At 47.6% G+C, this 25004-nt stretch overlaps 1 protein-coding gene across 6 annotated transcripts in view; it reads left to right on the top strand.

The window, feature by feature from the left end:
* LOC117367510 (myosin-10-like) overlaps nt 1-24656 on the top strand; it is a 125949-nt gene extending 101293 nt beyond the window's left edge. For 4 of the 6 annotated variants that reach the window (XM_033960091.1, XM_033960093.1, XM_033960089.1 and 1 more), the window contains 20 exons: nt 1367-1504; nt 1676-1799; nt 2486-2657; nt 4849-5061; nt 5180-5324; nt 7312-7518; nt 8037-8141; nt 8488-8640; nt 9048-9296; nt 11537-11749; nt 12336-12548; nt 12904-13065; nt 15805-15933; nt 16402-16490; nt 16976-17099; nt 18233-18441; nt 20295-20403; nt 21077-21249; nt 22221-22244; nt 23026-24656. In XM_033960091.1, the coding sequence (XP_033815982.1) occupies nt 1367-1504; nt 1676-1799; nt 2486-2657; nt 4849-5061; nt 5180-5324; nt 7312-7518; nt 8037-8141; nt 8488-8640; nt 9048-9296; nt 11537-11749; nt 12336-12548; nt 12904-13065; nt 15805-15933; nt 16402-16490; nt 16976-17099; nt 18233-18441; nt 20295-20403; nt 21077-21249; nt 22221-22244; nt 23026-23152 (3078 nt within the window). In that variant the 3' untranslated portion in view covers nt 23153-24656. The remainder of the gene's footprint in view (nt 1-1366; nt 1505-1675; nt 1800-2485; nt 2658-4848; nt 5062-5179; nt 5325-7311; nt 7519-8036; nt 8142-8487; nt 8641-9047; nt 9297-11536; nt 11750-12335; nt 12549-12903; nt 13066-15804; nt 15934-16401; nt 16491-16975; nt 17100-18232; nt 18442-20294; nt 20404-21076; nt 21250-22220; nt 22245-23025) is intronic. The other 2 variants (XM_033960092.1, XM_033960094.1) reach the window with 1 other exon arrangement.
* Nucleotides 24657-25004: the final 348 nt, after the last annotated feature.

The following is a 25004-nucleotide window of genomic DNA, read 5'->3' as shown; positions in this document are numbered from 1 at the left end:
GGTTCCGAATGTCTTTGAAGAGTTCCCCATAATTACCTATCATCGTGGGAAAAATATAGGAGAATGTTTGGCACGTCACCGATACTATATGGAGGAAAGTTAAATACAAACTATTCAAGGTCATCAAAAATGCCAGAAATGTCAATGGTGCAAGTGCACAATTGAAGGGCTGGAGTGGCAGCCCCCTCATAGACATACTTGTATCAAGGCTAGCACTAACACCACATGTAAGACACAGAATGTTGTATACATCATTCTGTGTCCGTGCGATTTAATATATGTGGGCAGAACAAGCCGCCAGATGAATGTCAGACTCAACGAACATAAGTCAAGGATACTGAATAAAACAATGGAGGCCCCTTTAGTCCAGCACTGGGAAACTTATGGTCATGACAGTACAGATATAAGATGGCGTATTATAGCTCATATAAAAGTTGGGTGGGAGGGTGGAAATTACAAACGTAGGTTAAATTGGCTGGAACCGAAATGGATTTACAGCTTGGATACAGTGGAGCCAGGGGGCTTAAACCAAGAGGTTGAATGGAGCACTTTACTGTAATGTGTGTTCCCCGATTCGGTGCCCTAAGGAGTGACGTCATAGAACAGGGGAGGTACTTATATCCGACCAAAAGACGCCGCGGCCATCTTTGTTAGATCAGAAAACTTGAGCATCGGGATGGTCAGATAAAAATAAAAAAAGGGTGAGCATATCGTTCTATATTTACTATATGGTTCCCTTAAAGTTAAGAGTATGAATGCATCAAAGTTATGGGGACAGGAGTGATATTGTCTTCTTTCATTTGTGCAGGGGACTTAATCTTGAAAAAGCCTCACGGCGAAACATGTCGATTTGACAGGTCCCTGACCCGATCTTACCAAGGAAACAACGCTTTTAAGATAAGTTATTTCATTATAATTATTTATGAAAGCATAAAGCATAAAGCACTTTATATATAAAAACTTAAAAAAATATAAAAACGTTAAAAATCTTCAGCAAGTGGGCGAATGAAGAAGCCACAGCCATAGCCACTAAGACTGTTGTATCGCCAAAAATTGAGGCGAACAATTGGCATGTCTGACGCCCCAAAAAATAGAGAGAGGAATTCTTTTGATATAGAAGATACATTGACTGATTGATATTAGGTTGAGCAGGGTAGAAACATACTTATGACCATCACCAGCTGTCAAGGAAATAATAGACATGGATCACTGAGGAAAGGAAGCGTGGAAGGTCTCATGTTAACACATCATGATGACCTACGTGATGTTTCTTTGGCCTTTTTCAGACCTGTGGGTTGGGGTTTTTTTTTCAGTTGTATCCATGTTTGCTTCTTGTTTTCTATTTTTTTTTCTCCTCCTCTCTCAGGACCTGGAAGAGCAGCTGGAGGAAGAGGAAGGTGCCCGACAGAAGCTCCAGCTGGAGAAAGTGACCACCGAAGGCAAGCTGAAGAAGATGGAAGAAGACATTCTCCTTCTGGAAGATCAGAATTCCAGGCTCAGCAAGGTAAGAAGGGTGTATGGGCTGCTTCAAAAGGGTAGAAGAGATCCTGTCTCAGATACCCTCTAACCCCAGACCCACTCTTAAGGTGAGGAGAGGGGCTGGAAATGGTTTGTCACAGAGATTGACGTTTGCTTGGCTTACACCCATCCCTCTTCCTTCCCACCCTCCATGCAGGAGAGGAAGCTGATGGAGGACCGGATTAATGAGTTCACCACACAGATGACAGAGGAGGAGGAGAAGGTGAAGAGCCTCAGCAAGCTTCGGAACAAGTATGAGGCGATAATCGCTGATATGGAAGGTGAGGCCAGGCAGCAGCACAAGAGATGTTGTAGAACTTTGTCTGATGATGGCAGTGATGGAGGGGAGGGGTTTTCACAAGAAGAACTCTTGATGGTCACCTGGTTTCCATGGTGATGATGCAGGGGAGGGGGTCAACACTGCTGGGATACAGTGACATCACATCCTGGAACAGTGATATCATATCCTTTCACTGCCCAGCATCAAATTAAGTGGTAGCACTGGTCTAATTTGCCTGTTTCAGGGCTAAGGAAGCAAAATTGGTGGAGAGAGAATAAAACCCAAGTACCTGGAGCATTTGTGGTGGGGGACACAACCCCCATTCCCTCCCAATCTATGCCTATGGTTGTCGGGCATGAAGTGTAGATGGAATTGCAGATCCAACGGGGCGTTGTGAATACATTTCTGGCTGGGAAGGGATTCAACCTCTAGCCCAGGGGTGTCAAAGTCCCTCCTCGAGGGCTGCAATCCAGTTGGGTTTCCAGGATTTCCCCAATGAATATGCATGAGATCATTAAGCATACAATGAAAGCAGTGTATGCAAACAGATCTCATGCATATTCATTGGGGAAATCCTGAAAACCCGACTGAATTGCGGCTCTCGAGGAGGGACTTTGACACCTCTGCTCTAGCCTAACATAGGTAACACCTTAACTGAGTTCAAGCCTATTTGCAACTGTTCTTCAGACCGGCTGAAGAAAGAGGAGAAAGGCAGGCAGGAGATGGAGAAGATGAAACGGAAGCTGGACGGCGAGACCACAGACCTGCAAGACCAGCTCCTGGAGCTCCAACAGCAGATTGAAGAGCTGAAGCAGCAGCTGGCGGCCAAAGAGGAGGAACTGCAGGCCGCTCTCGCCAGGTATGTCAGGCAGGTTGGAGTTGGGCCAGTCAACCTGGGTTTCTCTCTCTCTCTCCCCTCCCTCACTGAGCCACTCTTTTTGAAGGGCAGAGTCTGGGCCTGGAAACTCTTAGGGGTTTGAAAGAGGGCGCCAACATAGATCCTTCTGAAATTGTGGACATTGACATTATCACCCATAAGAATTTGGCCCAGTGCTTATGGGAAGGAGGAGGGGGACCTCAGATCGAGGATTAGCATTAAAAAAAAATAGGCAACTTCCCCCCTTACTGGCTGAGGCCGATTTTTGCCCATATCCTGCAAATCACGGTAACATCCAAGCTGCGTTACTGTGATGTGTTGTACCACGGACCCCCATTAAGGGTCTTGGGTGGCTTCATGTCATTCAAAACACAGCCCCTTTTCAATGTTTTCGTTGCAAATCTACACACTAGGTTCACAGTCATGCCTTTTTGTTCCTCCGAGATCCCGTGAACTCGTCCCGCACTTTCTTGAATTCAGATACAGTCCTTGCCTCCACCACCTCCGCTGGGAGGTCAGTCCATGCATCCACCACTCTTTCCGTGGAAAAAGTATTTCCTTAGGTTACTCCTGAATCTGTCACCTTTCACCTTCATTCCAAAACCCCTCCTTCCAAAGCTATCTTTGAATTGAAAGAGAGCCACCCTCTAGGTTGTTTTGCTTCCATCTTGTGGCTGTTAACGGAAAGATGAGCTGAGAACTCGGTGAAAGTCAGACCCTTTTACTAATCTTTAAAAACAAACAAAAAAATTTAATAAAACCCAAATAAAATTACAATAACATCGTATCATCAGCTAACATTCTATTCTTATCAGTCCCCCCCTCCCAATTCATGACAGGTCCCAGCATTCTTTTTCCTTTCGACGATGGGTGCACCGACATTCCCGCGACAGTTCCATCTCTGTTTCTCCAATTATGACACCTGACTCACACCTAATGAAGTCTACCAGCCTACCATTCTGCATAGCTGTCAAGTTGGACATCAGATAAACATAATCCAGTTAGTGAAACACCGCTTCCCTAGGAGTTATCTTTTTGTTGAATCTGCCAGTAAAAGACTGGGGTTCTGTGGAGAGCTTCCTCTCCCCGGCACCCCTCACCCCACATGTTATCATATCTGTCATAACATAGTAACATAGTAAATGACGGAAGATAAAGACCCAAATGGTCCATCCCGTCTGCCCAACCATTCGTGCTCCGTAAATTAATCATTTAATTTAAATGGTCCTTTTTCTTAGATATTTCTGGGCCAGAAATCCAGAGTTCTGCCCGGTAATGTACTTAGATTCCATCTACTGGAGTCTCCATCAAAGCTCATTCCAGCCCATCTTAACCATCCTAGCCATTGAAGCCCTCTCCAGTCCATCCTCAGCTGAATGTCCATATACAGGACACAGGCCGTGCAAGCCTGCCCAGTACTGGCCTTAGTTCCTTCAATGTATACCCATTATTTTCTGATTAGAGATCCTCTGTGTCCATCCCACGCTTGTTTGAACTCTGTCACTGTTTTCTTCTCCACCACCTCCCTCAGGAGCACATTCCAGGCATCAACCACCTTTTCCTTAAAGAAGAATTTCTTAACATTACTCTTGAGTCTTCCACCACTCAACCTCAAATTATGCCCTCTGGTTTTACCATTTTACTTTCTTTGCAGTAGATTTTGTTCTATGTTAATACTTTTGAAGTATTTGAACGTCTGAATCATATCTCCCCTGTCCCTCCTTTACTCTAGGGCAGGGGTGTCAAAGTCCTTCCTCGAGGGCCGCAATCCAGTCGGGTTTTCAGGATTTCCCCAATGAATATGCATGAGATCTTTAAGCATGCAATGAAAGCAATGCATGCAAATAGATCTCATGCATATTCATTGGGGAAATCCTGAAAATCTGACTGGATTGCGGCCCTCGAGTAGGGACTTTGATACCCCTGCTCTAGGGTATATATATTCAGGGCTTCCAGTCTCATGTTGGAAGAAGGAAGTTTTGCGATCTTGGAAGCTTGTGGCATGTCTCTAGAGACGAAGGGGCATGTGAGCTTCTGAGACCGCATAAAACCCTTTCAGAGGTCACCTTGACTGATGATGAGGACCTTGTGTGACCCTAGTTCCAAAAAAAATGCTCTCTCTGATGTCATTCTAACAGTCTTTCCCTCTCCCCCTCCCCTTCTCTTGGCTCAGAGTGGAAGATGAAGCTGCGCAGAAAAACAGCATCTTGAAGACCCTCCGGGAGATGCAGGCCCAGCTAGCGGAGCATCAGGAGGATCTGGAGTCGGAGAAGGTCTCCCGTGCCAAGGCAGAGAAGCAGCGCCGTGACTTGGGTGAAGAGCTGGAGGCGCTGAAGACGGAGCTGGAGGACACCTTGGATTCTACTGCGGCGCAACAGGAGCTCAGGTGGGCAGCGCCTCTACAAGAAACACTCCCCCTCCCTCCAGTATGCAATTTGTGCCATAGAGTGGGGGAGGGTACAGACTGGTATTAACCCTCTGGGTCTCTTTGTCTCCATCTGCAGGACAAAAAGAGAGCAGGAAGTGACCCACCTGAAGAAAACCATGGAGGACGAAGTCAAAGTTCATGAGGCGCAGGTGCAGGAGATGCGACAACGGCACACCACCGCTTTGGACGAGCTCTCGGAGCAGCTGGAGCAGTCACGTAGGGTAAGAAGGGGCCATCAACCACCTCCAAGCTGTAATGGGCTAGGATTGAATTAATCTTACATCATTGGCCCAGTAAGACTTGTTGGCCGGCTTTCTGAAGAGAAAAAGACGCCTGTGTCTATTTCTATCCCATACTCATAATTTGTGTCTTGGGTTGATTCATAGCAAATGTCAGGATGTGTTTAGGGAAAAGATGAGGATTCTGATAAGATCAGAGTTCACCGTTGTGGGATCCGCACATATTTTACAGATGTGGCAGGAACCTTCTTGGTGATCCCCGGTTATGGATTTACAAGTTCATTTATGAACTGGGGAGGGAGGGGAGGGGCTTGAACTGGGGAGGGAGGGGAGGGGCTTAAACTGGGACTGGATCTACATGCCATCAGTTTGGTACTTTTTGACTGGGTGGGGGGTAATGCTTAGGTTTTGCCAAAAAGCTGTGACACTGGCTGGATTTGGACCTCACTGCTGTGTTCCCTGATGTACTTGAGAACGTTTGCTGTGGTCTCAAGCTTTAGGGAGAATGAGCCCCATGTGAGTTCCCAGTGGAAGAATAACCACAGAATTACTGGGAATCAAAACCAAATCTTACAAATAAAGAAAATTACCAAACGGCCTCTCCATTCTGTCCATCCAACTACTAATCTTTACAACCCCTTCCTCCTTTCTTGGATTCCCACACAGTTTTCATTTCTACTGCCGCCTTCTGGAGGCCATCCACACATCACCCCTTTTCCCCTAAAGAAATATTTCTTTAAGTTTTACTCCCGAGTCTGTCTCTTTTCACCTTCATCCTATGCCTCCTCATCCCGGAGCTTCCTGTCAATTGGAAGAGATGCATTTATACCAGAGAGGTATTTGTATTGTATATCCACTAGAGAATGACAAGGTGGCAGTTACCCATGGCTAGCCCGCCAAAACGGTGGGGGAGAAAAAGTGCTCACTGCGGGCATGGGAACAAGGCCATCCTCTGCCCCGTGGAGCGGTGAATGGCCTTATCCCCGCAGTTAAGGGAGGGAAGGCACACGATCACCTCCCTACCTACCTAGGCCAAATCTATCTCTCTCTCTACCTCCCCCTTACCTTTGCGGCGCTTTAATAAACAAATTTACTAGAGCCAGTGAAGCCTGCCTGCCTGCCTTCCAGTTACGTCAGAGGAGAAGCTAGCTTCTGCCCACACACGCGCGACTGCAGGCACAGGCAGGCAGTATCCGCCAGCTTCAGTAAGTTTCTTTACTAACGTGCCACGAAGGTAAGGGGGAGGGAGGGAGATTCTCAGGCTGCTGAAGGGCGGTGAGATGGCGAGAGGGAAGGGTGGATATTACGGGGACAGCGGTGACAGGCAGTGACGAGGACAGATTTTTTCCCCCGTGTCATTCTCTAATGTCCACCTTTCTGCCTCTCTGCTGTTCTAATATACATTAAGTTCTTCAAGTCTGTCCCTATATGCCCTGCGTACTGTCCCGATTAAAGAGTGATGGCTGGAGCAGTGGCGTAGCGAGGGTGAGAGGCACCTGGTGCGGTGGCATCCCCCTGCCTTGCGCGTGTCCCTTCCCTTCCCCCTGTACCTCTTAAACTCTCCCGGTACATCACCAACTTGCAGCCCGTGTCAGCTCTCCCTCTGACGTCACGTCCTAGGTGTGGGACCCAGAAGTGACGTCAGAGGGAGAGCCGACGCAGCTTGGAGTTGATGCTCACGCCAGCGAACAGCTAGAGGTACAGTGGGGGGGAGAAGTGGTAAGAAGGGGGTGGCGAGGACGAGAGGTGATAGCTCCCGGGGCGGACCGCTCTCCCCCCACTCCGCTCCGTTATTACGCCACTGGGCTGAAGATAATTTGAGATAAACAGGGGGGGGGGGTAACTGGGCAGATGGAGTGAGACTAAATATTTTCTCTCTAACGTCTGAGCACCAGCGAGGCTTGTTCCTCCTTGTGCAAAGTACGGGCAGACTTTGAGGATCACTGGCAACTTCTTTCACTCTCTACAGTTGAAAGTAAACCTGGACAAGGCGAAGCAGACCCTGGAGACCGAGAACGTGGACCTGGTGAAGGAAGTGAAGTCCTTGCAGTCCACCAAGCTGGAGTCCGAGCAGCGGCGCAAGAAGCTGGAGGGGCAAGTGTCGGAGCTGCAGGCCCGCTCTGCCGAGAGCGAGCGAGCCAAGACGGAGCTGGCTGACAAGCTGCAGAAATTGCAGGTGAGTTTCGACAAGGTGGCTGAGGGAACAGGAACCCAGTGCTTTTGGTGAGAGACGAGGAAGGCGACACGTGCACTGGGAGACGGGGTGAGGCCTGGCTTCATCCAAGGGTCCCGCCACCTTCTGGTGGGCACGTTCACCTGTCGGATGAAAGCATCCTAGAAATCACTTTGCAGAGAGAAGAGGGGAAGGCTTGTGTCACAGCTCAGTGATATTGGTGGAAACTTCTTTGTAGCACAGGAGTGAAAGAAGTATCAGGAGGCGAGGTTAGAAAGGCTTTAGGGGGTGCCTGTGAGTTCAGAGAGATACTATTTTGAGTTGGGCGATGTGAATTCCAACAAGAGACTGCTGTATCTCAGGATAGGTGTCACTTTGAGATTTGCAGGTCAGCAGGGGGTTATGTGGGAAGATAGTATCATCCATAGAGTTGTACATTGAGCGAGTGAGCAGGGCTGGCATCAACTGCGAGCCTCAGTCATCCTCTCTAACCAGCCTCTATTGATCATCTCTTTCCACAGACGGAGTTGGACAGTGTTTCAGGAACACTGGGCTCCACAGAGTCAAAGTCTCTCAAGTTGTCCAAGGAGCTGTCCAGTGTTCAGTCACATCTACAGGATACTCAGGTACTCCTCTACGGCATCTCTCTCTTTCACAGTTCCCCCACCACCTCCCTTTGTGGTTTCCCATTCCTCATCCAAAACTTTGACATCAAAGTTCTTGAGTTGAACTTTCACTAAAATTGTGAAATCCCCCTTTCAGTCAGACTCAAAAGGTGTAAAGTATTATTAAAGCTGTCGAGAGATTTAGAGTTCTCTTTAGCTGGCTGAGTAGGTGATACCAAGAAGGGATAAAGTGTGTGGGGGGGGGGAGAGGGGGGAAGGCCTCATATCTCTTGACATGCACCACCCAGCTTTATCACTGTGAGGAATAGTACCTGTTGACCGAGCGGCCTGGCTTTCTGTTCTACAGGAGCTACTTCAAGAAGAGACACGACAGAAGCTAAACTTCAGCTCCAGGGTGCGGCAGATGGAAGAGGAGAAGAGCGGCCTGCTGGAGCAGCTGGAAGATGAGGAAGCAGCCAAGGCTCAGCTCTACAGACAACTCCAGGCCATACAGCAACAGGTAATAATAGTGGCTAGGCCTCCCACGGTCAATCATATCCCTACCAAGGAGCCTGACAGAAGCCTATCCAGTAGTACAAATAGACGCCTACATTCTCTTATCAAATACTAGCTTAACTTAGTACACACGCTTTGTATTTAGGTGTGTCCAACTGTAGCAGCCATAGAGCTGGTTAAATGATGGCATCTGGGTGCTGGAAATATACCCGTAATTTATAGAAGTCGATAAGATATGAGTGTAAGTACAAGTCCTACTCTCGTATACTCCCTCTTCCAAACGGCAGTGGTTAGAGAATTCGTCCCTAAGTGTCTTCAACCTATGAGACCACCCAGAGGTTGTCTCTAGAGCAAGCGTGTGCCGTTTTGCATGTTGTAGATAGAATTGACGTCTGTCTGGTTACCTTCTAGCTCCAGGAATCGAAGAAGAAGATGGAGGACGATGGAGGTCTAGTGGAGGCCTTGGAGGAGGCCAAGAAGAAGACGGCCAAGGAGATGGAGCTGCTGGTCCAACGTATGGATGAGAAGGCCCAAGTGAACGATAAGCTGGAGAAGACACGCAACCGGCTGCAGCAGGAGCTGGATGATTTGTCAGTCGACTTAGATAATCAGCGGCAAATCGTCTCCAACCTGGAGAAGAAGCAGAAGAAATTCGACCAGGTAGGCCATTGCATGGACACGCCGGGGGCAGTAATGGGAGTTGGGAAGGGGTGGCGGGGTGGAAATGAGAGCAGAGATCCTTAATCTAGGGTCGTATTTTGAGCATCCCCTCAATTAATTTTGTAGCAGAAATGAAAAAAGCCTTTTTAAAAGTGGCATCACTATACAGGCATCACTATCTTTTCACGATCCTGACTCTCTCTCAGGGACCACGAAGACAAAACCAAAATCCAACTGGTCGGCAGTAAAACAACAATCAAAACAAAGAAAAACTGCAGACAAAGGTACAAGATACAGGCTAAGTTTATTACGAGGTTAGTGTCACCACCTTTGTACAAACCAGGGATACAAAGGTGGTGACGCTAACCGCAACTTATAATTGCTGTAATAAACTTAGCCTGCATCTTGTACCTTTGTCTGCAGTTTTTCTTTGTTAGTTCTCTCTCAGAGCGTTTATGCTTCTTAACTTTCAGAGTTTGCTTCTAAATTGGCTTCTCTGAAGATTTACTGGAGCTGAGTGTCTAAATTTTAACTCAAAATGTCGCTAAACGCCTAAGTTTAGGAGTATAGAAAGTGAGTGGCGGGGAAAAGAAGTTAGACTTATAAGCCTAGGCCACTGAATTTCAGGCCTAAATTTATAAGCATAAACTTTAATCTCCAAAATTAGGTTGAATTTTCTACTGAAAATTTTAGGCCCTAAATTTGGCACAATTTTAGGCCCTAAATTTGGCACAAATTTAGGCGGCTAACATAACATAACGTTGCCAGTTTTTTAAAGTTAAAAAAGAGGACATGTGGCCCCATCCTTTTCCACCCCATTCTACCCCCGGCCTAGCCCCACCCTACCCCGCCAGCCCCGCCCTGTTCCATCCACCAGTCACCCCCCCCCCCACACACAAACCTTTGTTGTCTTTCCTGAGCTAGGGCCATATCTGGAGGGCCTTGAGCATGTGCAGATGCAACGTCAGGGCCCAGATGCGGCCCTGAGCTCAAGGAAGACAATGAAGGTTTGGAAATCCGTACGGGCACCTAAAAAGAGGACTCTGTTGGAGCATAAATATAGAAACTCAGCTCGATTTTGACTATTGGGCCTTAAATCGGTTTCCCAAACTGCGTATTGGGTCCTCAGATGGGGGGTCACAAAACCTGAGCTTGTGGTCACGACCTGTGTGGGCACTCTGCAAGTGCATCATCATTCAGTACCTTCAGGGGTGAGAGGGTCACACAATTTTATTTGGCTGTGATCATGGGGTCAGGCCACAAAAAGATTGTTTTGAGTGGCTGTATACCATCCAGCCACTAGGTGACACTGGTGCTTCAAGAGATATTTGGACTATATCTGTAACCCCCGAGGCACAACCTTTGCTCGAATGGGATTTTCAGAAGGTTTATCTGGCTAACTTCAGAAAGCTTGATAAATCTAACCTGTACGGGGATGCTCCCTCCCTTGGACAGGCTGAATTTGCAAAGTGAACGTATTTAGCTAGTCAGAAATTAAAAGGGCAACTATGGATGCATCCCAAGTTGGGTTTCATTTTAGCTGGTCAGTGTGAATTTTAGAGAATGTCACGGGAACTCATTTTCTCGTCCCATCCCTGTGAGTTCTTTTCCTGTCCCTGCCCCATTCCTGCAAGCTCTGTCCTCATCTGCACAAGCCTCAAACACTTTAAAATCATAAATGTTCAAGGCTTGTGCTGTTAAGGCAGAGCTTATAGGAATGGGACAGGAACAGCAACAAAACTCGCGGGAACGGGGCAGGGAAATTGAGTTCCTGCGGGGATGGTGAAAAATTTGACCCCCGTGTCATTCTGTATTTCAGTGCTCTCCATCAACATCTTGCCAGACCACTCAGGTTGCACAAGTAGCCGGTCTAAATTTTCACTGCGTGATGTAGGGCAAAAAAATTTTTTCTGCCACAGAGCTAATGAATTTTAGGTTTGCCTGAAAATTCAGCTCCAGAAAACTGGATGCAATTATCCAGTTCTCTTACCCAAGCAATTTTGAAAAGAAATGGATCCAAGGATGATTTTGGCCAGTGGTGTTTAGTAAAAGGTTTGTGGCCAGAAAAACCCAAAAACTAAAATTTTTTCACTCAATGATAAAAGTGGTTTAAAATTTTTTTTTTTCTCCGAGAAAACTACGTTAGAAGCCGCATTGGGGAGAGACCAGGATCTGCACCGTGGAGTCTTCTGCCCCCTCTTGTCTTCCACCTCCTCCTAACACTCTTTTTCCATCTACAGATGCTGGCAGAGGAAAAGAACATCTCCTCCCGCTATGCTGAAGAGCGAGACCGGGCAGAGGCTGAAGCGCGAGAGAAGGAGACTAAGGTGCTTTCTCTGAGCCGGGCCCTGGAGGAGGCATTGGAGCACAAGGACGAGCTGGAGAGACACAACAAACAGCTTCGTGTCGAGATGGACGACCTGGTCAGCTCCAAGGATGACGTGGGCAAGAACGTAAGAAACCTCTTGTTCACACCTGAGCTTCTCCTGCAGGTCTAGAATAGAGATCAATGTACAACCTGCAGTTATGAATGAAGACGTGAAAAGCTAGATCCCGTAGCCCGTTCACTGTGCTGGTGGCTGAAAGCTTGTCCACGAACTTGATGAAAGAGTTAGTGTTCAATTTAACTAAGCCAAATGCATTCAGAAACTCAAAGAGGGTGAGTGAGCCAATGGTAGGACCTGAGGCCATCTGCTGCCAAATTACGTTCATCTCAGCATAATAAAACTCCCCAGGCTGCATCACAGAAGCTCTAAACATGAGAAGGGCCTAGATAAATCTTCATCTCTGGTTATGTCCCAGATCCCAAAATAAGTTCTCTCTCTAAAGGTGGGCTCAGAAATGGTCTTTATGCTCTGGAATCTAAAATAGCATTCTTCTAGAGATGCTCTGGCTGCATAAAATCTTCCTAAGCTGGGATCTAGGCTATGATGTTGTGCTCTGGTTCTGCAAGGTTTCCATGCGACTGGAATCTGGAATGGTTCCAGGTCTACACCACGCCTTAGCTTTGCTAGTAACTAGCCTTCTCGCTCTTTCTAGGTCCATGAGCTGGAGAGGGCCAAACGTGCTCTGGAACAGCAGGTCCAGGAGATGAAAGCCCAGATGGAGGAGCTGGAAGATGAGCTGCAGGGCATAGAGGATGGGAAGTTGAGGCTAGAGGTGAACATGCAGGCTATGAAGGCCCAGTTTGAAAGGGACCTCCAGAACCGGGATGACTCCAATGATGAGAAGAAGAGGTTGCTCTTCAAACAGGTGCGTGAGGGAGGCTGGGAACGGAGACGACATGTGGTAATGGTGAATGAAGCCTCATGTATACAGCAGAATTTTTATTTTCTGTTTCACACAAGTAAAGACAGTAAAAGACCAAACCATTATGGTCTAAAGAAGTGGACAATCATTTTCCTTTTCATTCTGACTAATCCCTCTGAGCTCTTCTGCCTCCCTTTCTCTCCATCCCACCTATTAACCCCATCTTTGTTTCTCATACAAAGGCGGTTTAAGCCTGTCTGCATTGCAGGTCTGGTCTGTTGTGCATCCAGTGTTAAATTTGACATTTGAAACAATATGCCCCGTGTATAGCTAGTATGCCCTTCCTTCTTCCTGGTAGGTACGGGACCTGGAGGTAGAGTTGGAAGATGAACGCAAGCAGAAGGCCCAAGCCGTTGCTGCCAAGAAGAAGCTTGAACTGGACCTACAGGACTTGGAGAGCCAGATAGATGCTGCCAACAAAGGCAGGGAAGAAGCCCTCAAGCAGCTGAAGAAGTTACAGGTAAAGGTCCAGAAGATGGAGTAGATCAGCTTTGAGTTGATTTTGGCATGTGTGGCTATAGAGGTTACTATTTCCTTTACCATTGCTCCATTTTGTCATGCTTGATTGTTGTATGTCCAAGTCTGTCACACCCTAACCTATTGCAGGTGGTATTATATTCCTGAGTTGGGCCTTATAATCACAGAATGGGATTCCTTTCATCTTCTCAAGCTAGCAGAAGATGTTGTAGGAAGACTGAGAAACTTACTGTAATTAAAATATTATCTGATGTTCTTAGCTAGGGTCAGCTTGGAATTTTCAATGCATGTGTACCTCTCATCAGCAGCACCCCAATATTAAGGATGGAGACACGATCCACCATTCTTCCCCAGCTGCTGCTCCTTCTGAATCTTCTTGTAGATTAAAGTGTTTCAAGTTTATTAAAAAAAATAAATAAATAAATAAAAATATTTATGAACTGGGACAAGGATCCAAGATGGCTGCTGCCTGAACGATCGGGTTAATGCTCTGACTGAAGCGCTCCTGAGTACCTGGCTTCTTGCGGGTGACGGTTGTTTTCAGCCGGGCTTTACTTTTTTCTTTGGAGCGATGCTGAAAAGTAGAGGCAGGAGCATTGCTGGTGCCTCGCGGCGCTCCGAGGGTCCCTCCCTCAGCAACATCGAGGAGCTGCTAAGGAGGATGCAGGGAGCTGCGTCGCAGAGTCCGGAAGCCAGCCCGCTGAGGATCCCGCGAGTGACAGGATACCTCTTGTGCCAGATACCACTCTGAGCCCGGATGTCAGAGAACCGCCTCCTCCACCACAGTTGGCTAGCTCTCCCAGGGGTCAGGAAACCCCGGAAGAAGGGGTAGTACTCTCCCCGAAGGCAGGAGATTTAACATCGGAGAGCCTGAAAATGGAGATCCAAGTTCGGACTATCTCCGGAGAAGAAATCGTGCGGAATTTAACAGCTGGAGGAGGATTGAAACAGAGAGAACAGAAACCAGAATGCCTTAAGGAAGGTGAGAGACTCTGTACTCCTGTGCAAGCTTCTTTCTGGGATAGGCCTCCTCAGGAGACCCTAGAAGCCCTTTGGGACTTGGTGGCAAATTTTGGGAAAGTAATTAGTCCTAATTTCCAAAAGATTGAAAATAAATTTTTTTTGCCATTCAGAAGAATTTGAAAAATTAAAAGTGGACATGACTTCTTCAAAAAAATTTACTTCAAAAGACTCAGCAGGATATGGTTTCAGCAAAACAACTCCAGGAAACCATAATTAAAGATAATTTGAATCTTAGAAGAAAAGTGGAGCTATTAGAGAATCAGGCGCGTAGTAATAACTTGCGATTGATAAATTTTCCAAGAATAACTACGATTACACCTAGAGATATGCTTAGGAGATATCTAATAGAAATATTGGGAGTTCCGGAAGACAATCTTCCACCATTTTCTCAAGTCTTATTATCTTCCCAGTAAAAAGTCGCATCAACAGCAACCTGCTCCTACTGAAGGACAAATATTGAATATTTCTGAGATATTGGAGAAGTCAGACAAAGAAGTGGTAACACCTGCAACATTAGTAGCTACTTTAGCTCTTTCTATAGATAATCTTGGTTATTGAGACTATTCTTTAAGAATAAACAGAAGGAATTTCTTGGTTGTAAAATTCAAATGTTCCCTGATGTTTCAAGGGAAACTCAAAAACGTAGACGTGATTTTCTTCTTTTGAAACCGGGGGTCACCTCGTTGGGGGCTACCTTTTATTTAAGACATCCTTGTAAGTGCATTGTCCGTTATCATTCCATTAAATATGTATTCTTTGAGCCTCAACATTTGATTAATTTTCTGACTATGTCCCCTCTGGACAAGGAGAAAATTCAACTTGAGCTCTTAACGAAAATAGTAACTCCCAACCCAATCTATAGGCACACTTTTACTTCTTTTGGTTGTTTTCTTGTTTTTTCTCGCAAATTAATTCTTGGATCTAAAGAGGACTTGAGTTAATTTCACCATAATAGTTTTTTTTTCTTGTAAACTACTTAATTTGTTAAGTATGGATTTATATGATTGTTGTATGTTTGGTTAAATTTGCTTTCTGTACAAGTTTTACTTGATATTATATTGAAATCAATAAAATACTTAAATATTAAAAAAAAAAAAAAATGTATACCGCTTAATCAGATTTCTAGGCGGTGTACAAAATAAAAAAATATCTTAAAAACAAGTTAAAATTAAATTATTAAAAAGAACCAGGGTAGGTTAGTAAACACATACCAAAGCATATATACTAACTTCACAGAATTAGAAAAGAAGGGCGAGAACTACAATCTTTGAGAAAAAAGAGGGTGAAAAACAATAGGTAAGGGTAAAAAGCTATAAAGCTTGGTTTAGTCCTTAAAAGGACGGTTGTTATCCCGAAGCATCTTGGAAAAGGAATGTTTTAAATTTTGCTTTAAATTGCTTTAGCACAGATTCCATACGTAAATGATTAGGCAGCGAAATTCCAGAGAGAAGGTGCAGCGACAGCGAAATTGTTGGATCTTGGCGTGTTGATTGATTTTAGTGATGGTATGACAAGGAGATTCTGTGTCTTGGAAATAGGTTGGGCTTGTTTTTTTTTTGAGACTCCCCTCTCCTTTCTCTCTTGTTGGATTTTGCTTCATCTCTCTTGTGAGAGACGATAACCTATCGGGCTAGTTCTACCTGTTGTCTTAGGTGATGTCTAACTTTATGCCACTAACTTCGGCAACTTAATTGTGCAGCTCCAACTGAAGGAATTGTGGCGAGAAGTGGAAGAGTCCCGAACATCCCGTGAAGAGCTCTTCCTTCAGACCCGGGAGAACGAAAAGCGGTTGAAGAGCCTGGAGGCAGAGCTGCTGCAGCTCCAGGAGGTAGGTTGCCAGGAGAGAGGGAGGGAAAATGGGAGGACAGTACTACAGACCCCAGAATGTGGTGTAGGTAGAAGCTCCGAGATAACACCTGGGCAATAGTTTTGGTACATTAAGAGGCTTACCCTTTCCAAATATATTGTTAACCATTTATTCTCCACATTCTCTGCCCCTGGTGCACCCAGTTTTGTAAAACGACTTGGGCGACTGAGACAGCCACTTACCAGGCTGATTTGGCCAGCTCTGATCATCTCATTGACTCATGGAAGCAACAGTAGATTTGAACGTTTCAGATGTTGCCAGTAGTTTCCAATGGATTTCACCCTGTGTTTTGTGCACCCTCTGTGCGTTGGAGAGGGAGGGGAGGCCGAATACAGCTGTGTAACGAATCTCAGGGGCTGTGCTTATGTATGTTGGGGGTTCGTAGGCGGCTTCATTGTTGTATAAAGATAACTGTGTTGTACCACGCAGGAACTGGCCGCATCTGAAAGGGCAAAGAGACAGGCCCAGCAGGAGCGAGATGACTTAGCTGATGAAATAGCCAACGGCCTTAGTGGCAAGTAAGTGAGGGGAAAAAGCCACAAATTGAGGGTTACACAGGGAATGATCCCTCAGCCCTTTACTCTTCTCCTGTCAGTCCCTGGCCTGGGGATACAGAGGGGGCACTGCCAGTTCCTCCCCACTCCCCAGCACTGTTTCTGTCCTGGGATACACAGGGGGGGGCTTCACTCCCAGCACTGCCAGTCCCTCACCCCCACCCCAGCACCGTTTCTCTCCTGGGAATACCCAGGGGGGGCTTCACTCCCAGCACTGCCAGTCCCTCACCCCCACCCCAGCACCGTTTCTCTCCTGGGAATACACAGGGGGGGCTTCACTCCCAGCACTGCCAGTCCCTCACCCCCACCCCAGCACCGTTTCTGTCCTGGGAATACACAGGGGGGGGCTTTAGTTCCAGCACTGTCACTCCCTCACCTCTCCCCAGTAAGGGATACAAAGTGGATTTTCTTCTTCAATGTAATCCCCTCTCCCTCCCTCCATTTCTAAGGTCAGCACTTCTGGAAGAGAAACGAAGCCTGGAGGTTCGGATTGCTCAGCTGGAGGAAGAACTGGACGAGGAGCAAAGCAACACAGAGCTGCTGAATGACAGATACCGCAAATACGCCTTACAGGTGAAACTGTGCCCAGGGCAAGCTAACAACCCAAATCCAGCATCTTTTGTATGCAGCATCCAGGCCACAGCTGACTTTAGACACAACAGAGTCCAGAGTTATGAAACACGGAAACCCGCGTTCAAACATAGGGTCAACCTTGTATAGGAGAGTTTTACTGTGACTGGAAAATACGGGATTATGAGTTCCCAGAGTAACTGGGAATGTAAGCTTCAATCATCAAGCCTTTGACCTACAGCCAGTCCATCCACTAAGCAGACCAGGGAGGCGCAATTTAGGGGGTGGCAGTCAGCACCTCTAGAAAATCACTGTGGCCGGTAGAGGGCCTTAAGAATTTGTGCATGTTCAAAGTCTATTGGGTTCTGTCCGCTTCCAAATAGGAACTTTGGAGGGGGGGCATTGAGCATGTGCAGATCTTGAAGGCCCTTCACTGGCCATGATTAATCTTCTATAAATGCTGACAGCTATGTTGCCACCCTAGAGGAAGGGAGATAAGCCCCTAAACACTTTGTACGGGAGGGAGGGGGGAAGGAAGGAAAGAGATGCTGGACACCAGGAAGGGGAGAAGAGAGGGAGAAATTGGATACTATATTAAAGTGGGTTGAGAGGGAAAGAGAGATAGACTGTATATTGTGGTGGTGGTGGGAGGGAGAGAGACTGGATATCATGGTAGGGGAGGGAGAGAGAGATGCTGGACACCAGGATGGGGAGAAGAGAGGGAGAGACTGGATATCATGGTGGAGCAGGGAGAGAGATACTGGATCTCATACTGGGGAGGGAGATGAGGGGAGTGATGCTGGATTATGGAATAGTAAAGAAGGGGAGGGAAGGTGGTGGATATGGAGAATGGACCATGTGCTACTCCTTGATGGTGGGGGAGGGGCATATATCTGAAAGTTTGCCTAGGGATGAAATAACCTTGTGCCAGCCCTGCCTGGCTTTTCTTTCCCAAATGATGGAGAGAGAAGTATGCAAATCTCAGACTCTCTCTTCTCCATGTCTGTCAACCACTAAATCCTTATCCAGCAGATTTTCTTTCCCCTCACACCCTGCTATAATAAGGGGTGGAATGTGATGAACGAGGCAGGGACCTGGTAACCATTGGGTATTCACACTTTCCCTCCCGCCTGCAGGTGGAAACAATGACCACGGAGCTGGCAGGCGAGCGCAGCTTCTCTCAGAAGACGGAAAATGCCCGGCAGCAGCTGGAGCGACAGAACAAGGAGTTGAAGGTGAAACTCAATGAGCTGGACTCTTCCATCCGTGCCAAGTACAAGATCGCCATTGCCTCCTTGGAGGCCAAGATAGCACAACTGGAGGAACAGCTGGAGCTGGAATCCAGGTGGGAGAAGCAGAGTGTCATGAAGCGTCTGCTTCTAGATACTTAAAATGCGTTTCTGGTATTTCTCTTTCCTTTGGAGAGGGAAGTGAGGGGTGAGAGGAACAAAGAGTCACAGGGTGGATGGAGGGAACAGTAGGAATAATCTTGCCCAAGTAAGTATACTGTATATACTCGAATATAAACCGGGATTTTTGGGCCAAAAAATTGGCCCAAAATGGGGGTCCTGGTTTATATTCAGGTCATCCCCCAGTGACCACCTGAAACCCTCCCGGACTTCTTGCTGGCCTGCCTTAGGTCTGGACAGGAGGAATCCCTCCCGTTTCCTGCCCCGGCCGACACAAATAATTACCACCCTCCTTCGCGTGCCTAGTTCCCTGGTGGTCTAGCTTGTATGCGCTGAAATCCTCTTTTGTAAAAGTAGTAGCCAGTGGCGCACCTGGGCTGGCATGCAGGAACGAACTTTTCGTGCTCCCGGCCGGCCCTGCACCGCTCTTTGATAGGCTACCGCGAATCCCACGAGAATTTGCGACAGCCTATCAATGAGTGGTGCAGGGCCGGCCGGGAGCACAAAAAGCTCGCTCCCGCGTGCCGGGCCGGGTGTACCGCTGGCTACCACTTTTACAAAAGAGGATTTCAGCGTATACACGCTGGACCACCAGAGAACTAGGTACGCGAGGGAGGGAAGGAGGGAGGGTGGTAATTATTAGTGTCGGCTGGGGCAGGTGACAGGAGGGATTCCTCCTGTCCTGGCCTACCACTACTAGGTGGTTTAAGTTAAGGGGCTGTTGGTGGAAGGGAATTTGTTTGGATTGGGAGGTGTGGGGTAGGGATTGGGTGCTGTCGGGGGTTAGCAATTGTGATTGGGGTTATTGGGGGAGGAGAATTGCCATAGCACCTATCCTGACAATGCCTTGCACTACCAGGCTGCTGGTACGTTCAACTGCACCATCACCAATCGTGACAGCTAGTGCACGGTATTGAACCATGTGCTAGCTATCACTACTGGCTGGGTTAGAGGGCAGAGGGGAGTATGGGACAATCATGCTATTTGCTCTTTTTAGGGGGAAGAGAGTACAGGGAAGGAAGGTGGGACAGTGTTCAGAGCCTGGCAGGGAGGGGGGCTGAGTGCAGAATCTAGCAGGGGAGGACGTGACGGAGGTGCAGATCCTGGCAGGGCATGGCACTTGAATATTAAGCCCCCAACTTATATTCGAGTCAACCATTTTTCCTCCTTTGGTGGGGGATGGGGGTCTCGACTTATATTCGGATCGACTTATATTTGAGTATTTACGGTAATCTTGCCTGAGGTAGACGGTAAGGGAAAGAGGATGGGATTTGATCGCTTGGTTACAATCTAATCGGTTTACATATTATATGCAGGCAGTGGAAGGTTAAGTGACTTGTAGAGAATCTCAAGAAGGTGTAGTGCAAGGGTCTCAAAGTCCCTCCTTGAGGGCCGTAATCCAGTCGGGTTTTCAGGATTTCCCCAATGAATATGCATTGACAGCATTGCATGCACATAGATCTCATGCATATTCATTGCAGAAATCCTGAAAACCTGACTGGATTGCGGCCCTCAAGGAGGGACTTTGAGACCCATGCTTTAGTGGGAATCGAACACTGTCGTCTTGGATTCCCTAGTGCCCAATTATGTTTGGGATGATAAAAGCCTTCGTCCGATCCCTCCCTCACTCCATCCTCTGATCAGAAGGGGTGTAAATAGGGAGGGACGCTCTGTTGGGAGTCCTCTATCCTCACATGGGGACATCAATCCTGCCAAGCTGCTGGGGTAGGATGGCAAGGTGCAGGGATATAAGAAGTCAGCTGTTCACTTGCTTCTGTCTTTGGGTCAGGGAGCGTGTCTTGTCCAACAAGCTGGTGCGCCGTGCAGAGAAGAAGCTCAAAGAAGTGTTCTTGCAAGTGGAGGAGGAGCGGAGAAATGCCGACCAATTCAAAGATCAGGTATGGAAATGGCTTCTTCTGATCAGCTAAAACTAGCAATTGCTTACAGCAAGCAATCAAATGTAGCTATTTACGGATTCACTTTGTTGTCTGTATTAGAGGGAGTATGACACTGTTTGTCAGTGTCTCATGGTCCTTTGTACATTTATATTGCTGGACTTCATATCTAATCAGTAGACTTATTGTGGGTTGAGTTCCAGTAATATAATTTTATATCATATTGGATTACAGTTGTTGGTGCTCACTGGTTGTATTTTATCTTGGGTTGTGTGTGGTTGATACTTGCTGGCTGAGTCTGGGTGGGTTGTGTTGGATTGCGGTGGTCAGTGCTTGTTGAGTTTGCTTGTAATGTTGGTGCTCGTTGGTTGAGCATTAGGATGGGTTGACTTGTAGGAGCCGGTCTCAACTGATTAATTGTTGGCTCAGCATAGTAGTCAGTGCTTGTTGGTTGAGTGTTGGGATGAATTGGCTTATAGTGGTTCATGCCCACTGGTTGACCGTTGGGTTGGGTTGAGCTAGGTTGAACTGTAATGGTCAGTACCTGCTGTTGTGATTGTGGGGTTAGATTGGCTTGACTTGTAGAGGGCCAGCAGCTCCTGGTAGAGTTATGTTTCCAAGTCATTCCTCTATGTCATACCTCAGAAGTCATCTCACTCTCATCTCCACCCTACAGGTGGATAAAAGTCAAATCCGTGTGAAGCAGTTGAAACGACAGCTGGAGGAGGCTGAAGAGGAAGCATCACGGGCCAACTCTAACCGGCGCCGGATGCAGAGGGAGCTCGAGGACGTAACGGAAACAGCAGAGTCCATGAACCGGGAAGTGAACACACTGCGAAACCGTCTTAGGTAACAGCCATTCCATGTTCCCAGCACCTTTTCTGATTTCTGATACTATTCCTCAGTGTGACCCCTTCCAGCCTCATCCTGTGACCTCTTTTTCTAGAACAGTCTTCCCTCTGAAAATGTTTGCTTCTTGTGCCTTGGTTTATACCTCTGAAGTATCTGAATGTCTTTCTCATTTCTTTCTCTCTTCTCTCCTTTTGGGCACAGAGATTTAGGTCATTAATTCTCGTCATTTCAGTTGCCTTCAGTCTGTCTATATTCTTTTTTTCTTTTTTGGAGTGGAGGCAGTGGCCTAGTAAAGGGGAAGGGAGCAATCCGCCCTGGGTGCCATGTTGGTGAGGGCGCCAGTATCTCTCCTCCTCTCTGCCCCCTCCCCCCCCGCCTCTTCCCATTCCTCCCCTCCACGCGTGCGCCTTCCCTTCCTCCTAGTTGACGTTATTTTTCACGGTGCTCCTTGCGACCCTGTCGGCTCTCCCGCTGACGTCACATCCGGGTGCTGCGCATAGAAAGTGACGTCAGAGGGAGAGCCGACGGGGTCGCAAGGAACACATTGTTGACCACTACGAGCAACAACTTCAACTAGAAGTACAAGGTGGGGGGAGGGGGAGAGGTGCCACTGCTCCGGGCACCTCTCACCCTCACTGTGCCACTGAGCGGAGGGCAGGCTAACGGGTAGTGCAGCTATAGCCTATGAGCAAGGAGATCTGGGTTCAAGTCTCGCTGTAGCTCCTTGTGACCCTGAGCAAGTCACTTAACCCTCTTGCCCCAGGTACAAAAATAACTACCTGTATATAACCTGTAACCACAGAAGGGTGGTTCATCAAACCTCTTCCCCTTTATTGGAGGAGGAGTTGTCCAAAATAGATTTCTGTCCAAAGGGATTCACGTGAAAGCTGGCACTGTGATGTCACAGCTACCCCTTTTGTGCCCTCCCCCCCACCTTTTTCACACATCCTTTCCTTTTTCCCATACAGGAAGGTACAGCGGCTCCAGGACAAGTATGTTTGGCCTGGCTTGGCATGGTTTGGCATGTGTGGCATTGGCCTGTGTGTGGTCCTGGTGTTCTTTTTATGGCCGTTGCTTTCTGAGCCTTAAGGGGAAGGAGGGTGGGAGGGAAGTAACGAGAGTGCAAAGAGGCGGAGGATGATGTAGCGCCCCCCCCCCCTCCCCCAGCCCGTTTCGATCAAGATTTGAAACTCACTGTGCATTTGGAGAGCCCTCTAAAGCACAGGGAACGAAAAGGTGAAGGACACGGGGCTGATCTAACAGGCTGCATCTGGCTTATTAATCTTTTCCCCCTCTTTGGAAGAGGCGTCACAACGCTTGCTTTGTCTGCACATCTGCCCTGCTCTGCTCATCGTGTCCAGCAGATGTAACCAGTGTCAGGTGTTGCCGAACAAGCTAATAGCACAGAGTGAGCCTTGACTTTCTCCTCTGCTGCTTGTGGGTCTCTCTCATGAGGCTGTGCCCAGCCCCTAGCTCTTGCTTCCAAGTTGCCAGCCCTTTGAAGCAAAGAGCTAGGTGCAAAGAGAGGGGGATGGGCTGTGTGCCCCTTGACTGCTGAATTCTTAATATTTATCTAAAAAAAACAACAGTGTGTCAGATGGAGAAGAGGTGGAGAATGAACTTTCTAAGGGGGGGGGGAGAGAAGGTGGAGAATATTACTGCTCCTGCAATCCCAGCCTCTCCCAGCAGGAGGCGCTATAGGGAATGATGTAGAAACATATTTATCATTATTATCGATTAATATTTCTTTTTTTTCTCCTCATCTGGTCCCAGGCGGGCCCCTCTCCAGTTCACGCGCACAATTCGGCAGGTGTACCGCATGGAAGGGGTTTCAGACGAAGAGCTGGAAGACACGGAGGGAGAGACGGCCTCCAACCATCAGCCGGAGCAGCCCCAGTGACGATACCAGGATGATCTTGGGAGGGAGTGGGTTCCTCTCCCAATTATTTTCCTCCCCTTCAAGCCCCAAGGACAAGCTCCTGTCAAAGAAAACACCTCACTTTTGATAACTGGTATTCCAGCGCATCTTTGAACTAATCTGGGGCAAGGTGTGGCAGTGACCCCCCCCCCTCCACATCCTCAGCAGTACAACAATCCACGCACTGGTTTTCTCATGGCCCCCTCCGTTGTGTCAATTTGACAAAAGACACACCTTCCCTGTGCTGAGGGTGGGATGCTAATGAAACACCTCCTCCTTAATGCTACGATTAAGCCCCAACCCACATTCACAGAGGTAGGAGGAGTGGCAGTGCCTCAACCCCTAACGTCTGCAGAGCTAATGGAAGGGGGGGACTTACATCTTGGACTGTTCAAGATGAAAAAAACCTGCGTTCTCTTAGAAATTGTCATATGTATATTTGGGGGGGGGGGGGGGGGGAGAGGGTTGTTCAGAGGTTACCAACATCTGGGCCAGCTACAAGGTGTCTCTCCAGGGGGAGGTTATTAATGGAGGGGTTTGACTGGTGCCTTGGCAGCCTCTAACCCCAGTCTCTGCAGTCTGGTGGCTTCTTTGAGGTGTCTTGACTCACCATAGAGCTCTTAAAATTGAACATTCAGGAGTCCACCTTCATTCCCTGCTCTCCTCCCCCCCCCCTCGTTTCCTCTCTCCTAAATTACAGATTCCACTTTCTGAGCTTGGTGGGCAGAGCCCATTGCCCCACCTGCATGAGATCCAGCATTTTCTAATTAATTGTCTGCGGAGAGATTCTGGGAGGCCTCGTTCCCTCCTTGATGCTTCATCTAACACATCCCACAGTGGGAGCTGGGGGCAGGACAGGGATTCATCTCATGGCTTGGACCGGGGTTTAGGACAGTCTCCCCCAGTGCAAGGGGTTGTCAAGGTTTCATCTCATGGTGTGAGGGAAGAGTTGGGGCTTTATCCCATGGTGCGAGGGAAGAGTTGGAGATCCATCTCATGGAACTGGGGAATTCATCTCATGGGGCGAGGGAAGAGTGAGGGGTTCACCTCAGATTGACAGGGAAGAGTTGGGCCTTCATCTCAAGGTGCGAAGGAAGAGGCAGGAGCTTCATCTCATGGTTAATAGAAAGAGGGATCCATCTCATGGTAAAGGGGACTAAGGAATTCATCTCACTGTGAGGGGCAAGAGTCAGGAATTCATCTCGTGGTGCGGCAGGGGAAGTGGGGGACAGGGATTCATCTCATTGTTGCTGGACTTACACATAAAGGCACTTTCTGAGGAAGCTGAGGAAACCTTTAGCCAGTTTAAGACCTCCCCAACTATCCCAGATGTAGGTTGGCAGCCCTGGATGTTCCTTAAAGTTGAAGAGGGCAAAGTCCTGAGGATTATTGCTGTATTTCGCTGAAAGTCTGGTAATGGTGTTACCGCCTCCCCTCCCCCCTGAACAATTCCTGTTTCTTAATAGTAAAAATGTTTACATATAGATTACCTTCTCCTGGTGTCTTCTTTCTGTGTTAAGCCTGGTCTTGTACCTGTCATAAAGAAATCCTTGATGAAAATAACAAGATCCCATTGAGAGTAGACTCCCTCCCCATCCCCCCTTATTCCTTTCAAAACTCCTCTCTTCAGAATATATCCTTGTATCATGGCAAGCTGTAATACCCTTGATGGGACAACAGGAGAAAATATTCCAGAGATGACGGGGTATGAGTTCCTGAGAGCAGGTAGGTCTTTGCACCAGGTAGAGCGCATCTCATGCAAGTCTGTGGCACTGCGCCAGGAGAAAGATTGAGCAGCAATTACACAGGCCTTTTAAGCTGCTGTCCTGTTCTG

Source organism: Geotrypetes seraphini, chromosome 10 (assembly GCF_902459505.1).
Source record: "Geotrypetes seraphini chromosome 10, aGeoSer1.1, whole genome shotgun sequence".
Classification (NCBI taxonomy): Eukaryota; Metazoa; Chordata; class Amphibia; order Gymnophiona; family Dermophiidae; genus Geotrypetes; species Geotrypetes seraphini.
The sequence above is the reverse complement of the archived record's forward strand: the minus strand, read 5'-3'. Positions and strand labels throughout refer to the sequence as shown.